Consider the following 9,220-nt stretch of genomic DNA (forward strand, 5'->3'; position numbering starts at 1 on the left):
GGGCCGGGCCGGGCCGGGCCGCGGGGAGGAGGCACGGAGGACGGCAGGGAGGGGGGAGGCTGGGGACGGGGGCGGGCGGCGGGGCGGGAGGCAGGCAGGGAGGGCAGAGCGGGCCCGGGTCCGGGCCCGAGCCCACGCGAGACGCCACCGGGGCGAGGGGAGCTGCCGGCCCGGCCGCGCTGAGGCGCCGGGGCCTAGTCGGGCTCCCGCCTCACACAATGGCCGAGGCATGCGGGCCGGGTGGCCCGGGCCGTACCTGCTCCAGGAGGCTGCTGGCCGACATGGCTCGGGGATCCGCGGGGAAGGCGGCGGCGGCGGCGGGCTCTCCTCAGGGCGGCGGCGGCGGATGGGCCCCGGCGAAAGCGGGAGCGGAGCGGCAGCGGCGGCGGCAGCGGCTTTGTCCCTGACGCTCCGGGGGCCTCGGCGGACGCGGCGGAGACACAAGCGCGCGGCTTCGGGCTCGGGCTCTTGCCTCCGACTCCGCGACGCTCTAGCCCGGCTTCTCAACGCCCCGTCTCGAATGCCTGCGGCGCGCGCTCCCGCTGGGCCCGAACGAGCTCTGGGCGCCAAGGCGGCGGGGGGCGGGGGAAGGGGGGAGGGGGCGGGAAGCGCGCGCGCGTGGGAGCGTGGGGGAGGCGCGCGCTCCTCTCGAGGCCGCTCGCGCCCTTTCCTCTTCCTCTTATCTGTCCGTCCGTCTCTCTCTTTCTCTCTTATCTCCCTTCTGTCTCCGTCTCTCCCCCCACTTCTCTCCCTCTCCCTCGGTGTCCCTCCTCACTCACTCACACACGCGGAAGGAGCCCCTCCCCCACGCCTCTCCTCACGAGCGCAAGGCATACCGGGAAGCAAGCCGGCGAGGTGCCCGCAGCGCCCTCTAGAGGGCGGGAGGATCGAGAAAGGGCCGCGCGCAGGCGCGCGCGACAGAGAGACCAAGGGAGAGAGAAAGGCGCCCTCCCCACCCCCGCCCTCACTAGTTCCCGGCTTCTGGCCTCGGGGGTTTCCGGACAGCGCTGCCTGGGGCGCGAGACCAGAAGGACCGATTAGACTCGTAGCCCTGACCCCCACCCAACCCGCGGAGTCCCCCAAAACACCTGGAATCCTGGGTTCCCGAACTAGAAAAAGGATCTTAGAGGTCATCCAGCCTAGCCGCCTCCTTTTGCACGGGGGAAACCGAAGCACAGAGAAGAAAGGGACTTGCCCAAGGTCACACAGCCGGGTGCCGCCGTGCGACAGCTTGGAGTATTCACGGGGCCAAGGAGAATTGAGAATGAAGACATCTCCATGCTCGTTTCTCAAACGTGGACCCCTACAAGAATTTATTTCATTTGTTAAAAGACACTTCGCTGGTGCAATAGTAGCAGTCTGGTCAGTAAGCATTTATTAAGTGCCCACTAAATGCCAGGCACTGTGCCAAACATTGGAAATACAAAAAATGACCAGAGACAGGCAGGCACTGCCTTCAAAGACCCCACACTCTACTAAGAGAGAGAACGTGCAAACAGCTTAGTACAAACAGGACAAACAAACGTAAACAAAGAATACCTAGGGGTCCCAGAAAAGGCAGAAGCATCTAAGGAGGGGTGGCAGAAACTAAACTCAGGTTCAAAGTGGGTTGGTTTGGGGATTTCCCCTTCCCTTTTTCTTTTTTAAAAAAGCTAATTGGGGGGGGGGGAGTAGCTAGGTGGTGCAGTGGATAAAGCACCAGCCCTGGATTCAGGAGGACCTGAGTTCAAATCTAGCCTCAGACACTTGATACTAGCTGTGTGACCCTGGGTTGTCCACCCAATGTGGTATGGGGCCTAATGTGTCTCCTTAAAAGACCAAACTTAAACTACAAAAAGCTGAGGTTATTTTTAGTAAGCAACATAAAGCTGGAAAAGTGTATGGTTTGAAGCAGTCCCCTCTTTTTACAGATTGGGGAAACAGGCCCAGAAGAGAAAAGTAATAGAATTGAGATTTGAACCTAGGTTTTCTGATTTAAATCCAGGGTTTTTCCCACTAAACCAAGCTGTCTTAATTGCATACAGAAAGTGGGGAGAGAGGGGCTGGAAATATTTAGATAAGACTCAGAGTCCACCTGGACTTTGTACCTATTCCACACACAGCTTGTGTCAATACTTCGGGCATCCCCCAACCACCCAGGACCCTCCTCATTTCTTTTCTTTTTTTTTTTAGTGAGGCAATTGGGGTTAAGTGACTTGCCCAAGGTCACACAGCTAGTAAGTGTTAAATGTCTGAGGCCGGATCTGAACTCAGGTACTCCTGACTCCAGGGCCGGTGCGCTATCCACTGTGCCACCTAGCTGCCCTCCTCATTTCTTTAGTACTTCACCTTCTGCTGAGAAAGCAAGCCATAGAGCTGCACACTAGCCAGAGAGAAAACCTGAGAGGCTGGTCCTTACCCCACTACTCCGAACCATTCACTAAGAACAAAATCACTCAGGAAGTCTTCAGAGCCAAGAAGTCCCCCACCCCATCCACCCAAGACCTGTAGAGAGGAAGCTAGACTTGAAGAAGACCCCAAACAGAAAAACCCAGGTGGATGCCCCCACACCTGCAGAGAGATTTGACTTGGCTGAACTGAAACTGAATAGATGCTACCCTGTTATACACAGTATCCCAATCTTTTTAGGCAACTTGGTGGCATAGGCACAGTGAATGGAGCTCTGGGCCTGGCATTCAGAAGACCTGAGTTCAAATCCAATCAATAAACATTTATTAAGTGTCTGTTATTCGATGGACTTTGTGCTAAGCTGGAGATACAAAAAGAGCTCCCCCAAAATAAAGGTACTTGCCCTCAAGGAGTTTACAATCTAATGGGAGAGACAATGTGGAAACATATATACAAATCAAGCTACATGGAGATAACAAAGGGAAGGCACAGGGACTTCTCTTTTCCCCCTGTACTACATCACTTGGTGATCTTATCAGCTCTCATGGATTGAATCATCATCTCTTTGCTGATGATTCATTCTCAAATCTACCTTTCCTGTCCCAATCTCTTTGCTGACCTCCAATCTCACATCTCCAACTGCCTTTCAGTTCATTTCAGTCTATATTGGATACCCAGTCTAAACAATCTTAAACTCAACCCGTTCAAAACAGAACCCATTATCTTTCCCCCTAAACCCTCCTTCCCATCTACCTTCCCTTGTACTTTAGAGTGCAACAGGGTGTACGGGGAGTCCTGGGAAGACGGCTCATCCACCTTTGGTGTCCACCCAATACTCAACTCTCACCCATGGCTCCAAGAAGCACGCACAGCAACCACGCTCCGGTGAACCTTGTCAGCAGATGGGCTAAACCAGGTTGAGGATAACCCCAACAGGCCTGAAACCCATCAAGTGAAATGGGGGAGGGAGGAGGGGAGACTACCCCAAGCATGTAGAAAGAGTTTCCCTGGTGGAATGGGTGGATATGAACAATCTGTTCTAACTAGTCAAGAAGGTGGCTGAAGCAGCTTAGAGTCTGGTCAGACTTGTAAGATGCCAGGGTCATCCACGGCACTCAGGGACATCGGGGGTCTTTGTCTTGCCCCTGGATTCCAGTGACTCTGGAAAAGAGCGTGGGGCTGCGGACTTTGTGCAGCTCCGCCACATTTAATTCCAATTCACTCTCAAGTCGAGCCATCACCCCATGATGTCATCGGTCCCTTTGGAAAATAAAGGGACATTCACAGCAGAAGGCAACACCAACCTCTCACTCCCTCAGCCCTGGATTACTGACCATCTCTCCCTCCCCTCCACCCCCCCATATCCAAACCTGCCAATTTCACTTTTGCAATGATCTCTTCTCTGACACTGCCACCACTCTGGTGCAGGCCCTCATCACCTCAAGCCTGGACTATGGCAACAGCCTCGGGGTGGGTCTGCCTGCCTCAAGTCTCTCCCCACTCCAATCCATCCTCCATTCAGCCGCTAAGGTCTTTTTCCTAAAGCAAAGAACACATCATATCACTCCTGCCCCTAATCAATAAACTCCCGTGGCTTCCTCTTGCTTCCAGCAGCAATTACAAAATGTTCTATTTGGCATTCAAAGCCTTTAAAACCTCCCTCTCCTCCTCCCTTTCCCAAAAACCCATACTCTTCATCCAGTGACACTGGATCACATCCAGTGACTCCTAATTGTCCCCATGATTGTCTCTTCTAATCAATCAATCAATCAATAAACGTTTATTAAGCACCCACTATTCGCCATGCATAGCCACTAAACACCAGGGATACAGAAAGGAGGCAAAAGACAAGCTGTCCTCAAGGAGCTCACAATCTAATGGAGTATTTGACATGCTAAAAATACCTACAAATTGAGCTATATGTGAGATAAACAGGACATAATCAAAAGGGAGAAGGCACTAGAATTAAGAGGGGCTAGGAAAGGCTTCTTCTAGAAGGTGGGATTGTAGTTGAGATGTAGAGGAAGCCAGGGAGGTCAGTAGTTGGAGTGGAAGAGGGAGAGAATGGGAGCCTCAGATACTAGCTGGGTAACCCTGGGAAATAACCACTGTCTGCCTCAGTTTCCTCAACTGTAAAATGGGGGTAATAATAACAGCACCTACCTCACGGGGGTGTTGTGAAGATCAAAAGAGAGAATATTGGGGCAGCTAGGTGGCACAGTAGATAGAGCACCGGCCCTGGAGTCAGGAGTACCCGAGTTCAAATCTGGCCTCAGACATTTAACACTTATTAGCTGTGTGACCCTGGGCAAGTCACTTAACCCCAATTGCCTCACCAAAAAAAAAAAAAAGAGAGAGAGAGAGAGAGAATATTTTCAAAAGGCATTTTGCAGACCATAGAGCACTATAAAAATGCTAGCTATTCTTGTGGTTAGGATCACACTGGGTACCCTTGACCTCTGAAATATGAAACTACTTAGAGGGAGGCCTGTGCTTCATACTCTAGAGAAGAGTCCCCCCTCCCCACACCCCTATACCCCTTTTCAGCTTCCTCTTGTGTATTATTTTAGATTAGTTTGTAAGCTCCAGGACCAACACTTAGTGGGTGCTTGATAAATGTTTACCAACTGTTGGCTAGGGGCTGCCCTGGTCTAGAGGGAAGTATCTCATGGATGAGATCAGAAATCCCCAGAAGGATCCATGGAAATGGTGCCCACAGCAATAAGCCCACTCAGAGGCATCTGGGCTTCTGTCTGGTGGTGTCAGGTGGACACCTCCCTAATGCATCATTCATCAGATTGCTACTGCTTGTTACAACCCAAAGCTATTAGGCATGGATCAAATATCTCTCCCAAAGGTTTAGTTTGCCTCCTAGAGTAAGGATGTACTCGTCCAGTCGGCAGTTCTCCCTCCTTCAAATGAAGAAGGCTCTGTCTCTCTCTTTGTCTCTGTCTTTGTCTCTCTGTGTTTCCACTGCTCCAACTCACACATATCCCTTAAAAGCTCTAAAAATTAAAAATTAAAATTCCTTCTGAATACAAGAGGTGAGCTCATTTAAGACATTTAACAACCCTGTGAGAGGACTCCTACAGGTGTCACCTCTGTTTTACAGCCTCAGTGAGGTTAAATCATTTGTCCAGCTCCATGCATCCAGGAAGGATCTAAGGCAGGAAAGTTCAGGAACAAAGCAGGTGTTAAGCTATTTATTGAAGAATGGCCAAAAAATTGTGGTAGATGAAAGAAAGGTAGAAGCAGGGAGATGGCCAGTAGCTAAAGCATTGGATCTGAATTCAAATTCTGCCTCAGACACCAGCTGTGTGACCCTAGGTAAGTCATTAAATTTGGCTGCCTCAATTTCCTCACCTGTAAAATAGGAGCGATAATAATAACACCTGCTTCACAAGGTTGTTGGAAGGACAAAATGAGATGATATTTGTAAAGTTGCCAACTTTAAAGCACTATGTAAATGCTACCTATTATTACCTATTACCCTCTGCTGATATAACTGCTGCTGAGCCCTACAGTCTACTTTCTTCTCTAGTCACACACATCCTTAATCCTTAAGGTCCTTTCAGCCACTTGGGTTATCATGGAAAACAGCTGGTGTCAAAGTAGATCGAGCTCTGTGCCTGGAATCGGGAAGACCTGAGTTCAAATCAGACCTCAAGCACTCACTAGCTGTATGACCTTGGGCAAGTCACTTAACCCTCTTTGCCCTGCAAAAAAACCCAAAAAGCAAAAACAAACAAGATAATATTTGTGAAAAGCACTTAACAGCACCTGGTGTATAGTTGATATAGGCACTCTATAAACACTTATTCCCTCCCTCTACTTATCATGTACAAGCCTTTGCTGGCAAACGTGTTGCAGCCTCCTCCCACCTACCAGATGTCCTCAGTGCCCTTAGGAGTGGCTTGCAAACTTTATTCTTCCAAGGTGATCGTGCTCCATGACCCCCAGTGCATCACATCACTGGAAGACGATGGGCATTAGAAAGGTGAATTATTCTCAGGAAAGAGCTTAAGTGAGCATCAAAATGAATGAGCATTTTCCCAAATGCAAACCAGCTTGATCTTCCCCGATCAAACTCTTGGTCTGGCTCACTGATATGACTAGCTGACATTCATCCAGTCCTTTAAGGGTTGGAAAGAGCTTTGCGGATTTTATCTGATTCTCGAAACACCGTTCTAAGGTAGATTATTTATTATTACATTATTATTATTATTACCACCATAAGCAGAGGCTCGAAGAGGTTAAGAGAGACTTACTCATAAATATCAAGGGCAATTTGCATCATATGGGGAATATTACTGTTTTAAAAACATAAAAAAGAAAAGAAAGATGGGTTTCTACATTGGGGAACATCTTCTAATTATGTAAATGATGTAAAATTTATCAGATAAAATTCCAGACTATCCTTTCCTCCTCCTCATGCTCATGCTCAATTTTGGGCCTAGTTCTTTGTCCATTTTCTTGTCTAAGACAGAGGTACTGATGGGATTCAATCTATGGACCACCCTTTCAAGCTTGGCAACTGACATTCTTCATCCACTTAGTTGTGTTTGTTTCTGTGTGGACTGTTAGGCCAATCCTTTTAACCCCTTAAACCTTTTCCCTACCCTTATGTATTCTTTGATCCAGTGACACTGGCCTCCCTTCCAGTGTCTAGACTCCCTGCATTTTCTTTTCTTTTGAGCCAATCAGAGTTAAATGACTTTCCCAGGGTCATACAGCTAGTAAGTGTCTGAGGCTAAATTTGAACTCAGTTCCTTCTGGCTTCAGGGCCTGTGCTCTAACCACTCCAGCACCACCTAGCTGCCCCAACTCCATGCATTTTTACTGGCTTTCCCCATACTCTCCCTTCTCATCTCTGCCTCCTGGCTCTCCTGGCTTCCCAACCCCTCTTCATTCTAGTGACTTGCTTGTGTTGATTATTTCCTTATCTGTTCTTTATCTAGTTTGCTTCAGGCATAGTTGTTAGCTCAGGAGCTCCCTGAGGGCAGGCACAGTCTAGCCCTTCTCTGGGAAGCTCCGACACAGAGCAGGAACTTAAAGAAGGTTTATTGACTCACAGAATGAAAGCCGAACAAAAAATGTTCTATTTGATCCTGGAGGCAATAGGAAATCATTGGATTAGATAAAGGAATGAGGTGGTCTGACCTGACCTTTTCCTTTAACACAAATCTTTTCACCTCTAGTAACTTAGTTTAAAACATAAATAACTGGGGCAGCTAGATGGTGCAGTGGATAGAGCACCAACCCTGGAGTCAGGAGGACCTGAGCTCAAATCCGGCTTCAGACACTTAACACTTATTAGCTGTGTGACCCTGGGCAAGTCACTTAACCCCAACTGACTCACTAAAAAAGAAAAACAAAAGAAAGCCTTCACCCTCTACTTTAACACCCAAATGTTAAAGTTTGGAGTGGCATTCAAGCCCTTTCCTATCTACATCTCCAGTGTTGGCCCAGAAGAACTGTTCACAAGGCCATGATAGACTTCTTCTTCTTCCTGCCACAGCCTGAAGGTCACAGTGCCTCAGCTTTCCTGTTAGCATCCCTGATCCTGTCCCTTCTCTGTCCTTCAGGTATCAGGCCTGGCCCCCGTTATGGGGTTCAGCAGGCTGCCCTAGTACACATCTCTTATTGTCCTTGCCTCTCTTTCAGTGGAGGATCCTTGGCCCTTGGATGACGGGCAAACAGGTACCATAGTACAGTGGTACCAAAGGACCAGTTCTAGATTGAGAGGTCCTGCGTTCAAATCTTGTCTCTACTACTTACTATCTGGGTACCTCCCCCCTCCAGTTCATCTCCAGTTCAGCAATGTGGCCTCTCCTCAAACACACCAAATGAAAGGACCCCTTGCATTCAGCAATGCCTGCTCTTCTCTGAAGTCTTCTCAGAAGCCCCTTTAATCTCAGCAATGGATGGCCAGTCCAGCCAGCCCCCTGATTTCTCCATGCTTGTGGCAGGGCAGCTGAGGTTTGGTGAAAGAAATCACAGGATAAACTCCCATGATTTACAAGATCATTGACTTGGAGGTAGAAGGGACCTCAGAAGCCATCTGGTCCAAAACCTTCATTTTACAGATAAAGAAACTGAGACCCAGGGAGGTCAAGAGACTTGCCTAGTGTCACACAGGTATTAGAAGCAGGATTCAAATACCGGTCTGTTTTCTCCTAAACTCATCCTTTTCCTGCTCTAACATGCAATCAATAAACATTTACTATGTCCCAGGCACTGTGTTAAGCACTGGAATACAAAAAGGATCAAAAGACAGTACCTGTCCTCGGGAAGCTTCCAGTCTAATGGAGGAGATAATAAATAGAAAGCCAGCTATATACAGAATAAATAGGAAAAAAGTAACAGCGGGAAGGTCCTAGAATTGGGAGCAATTGAGCAATTGAGAAAGGCTCCCTGTAAAAGAAGTTGGGCAACAAATCTGCCTCTAACCATCCTTCAGTTCTCTCAGTGGGACAGTGTTCCCAACCCTTCTAGTTATCAAGCCCCACCCTTAGAGCAGATAAACCACTCTCAATTCAGGCCAACCCACAAAGTCTCCCAGGATCAGTCAGTCAATAAGCATTTATTAAGCCCTTCCTATCAGCAATTCTGATAAGAAGAATTGCAAAAGACAGCCCCTGCCCTCCAGAGGCTCACAATCTAATGGGGGTACCAGCAAACAGATATGTGGAGGAGGACTAGAGCAGGAAGGGAATTCTGAGGCCACCTAGTCCTACCCCCTCTTATTGTGCTTTTAAGGAAACTGAGGCCAGAAGTGGAGTGATGTGCCCCAGCCCAGGTTATCTGACTTCAGAATCCACTGGTAACTTTC

General features: G+C 48.8%; 1 protein-coding gene across 2 annotated transcripts in view; it reads right to left on the reverse strand.

Annotated features, from left to right (window-relative positions):
* The window catches only part of YTHDF2 (YTH N6-methyladenosine RNA binding protein 2), a 39,552-nt gene extending 38,963 nt beyond the window's left edge, over positions 1 to 589 (reverse strand). For both annotated transcript variants that reach the window (XM_043994997.1, XM_043994996.1), the window contains exon 1: positions 257 to 589. In XM_043994997.1, coding sequence (XP_043850932.1) covers positions 257 to 283 — 27 coding nt within the window. In that variant the 5' untranslated portion in view covers positions 284 to 589. The remainder of the gene's footprint in view (positions 1 to 256) is intronic.
* Positions 590 to 9,220: the final 8,631 nt, after the last annotated feature.

This window comes from Dromiciops gliroides, chromosome 3 (assembly GCF_019393635.1).
Source record: "Dromiciops gliroides isolate mDroGli1 chromosome 3, mDroGli1.pri, whole genome shotgun sequence".
In the NCBI taxonomy this organism is placed as follows: domain Eukaryota; kingdom Metazoa; phylum Chordata; class Mammalia; order Microbiotheria; family Microbiotheriidae; genus Dromiciops; species Dromiciops gliroides.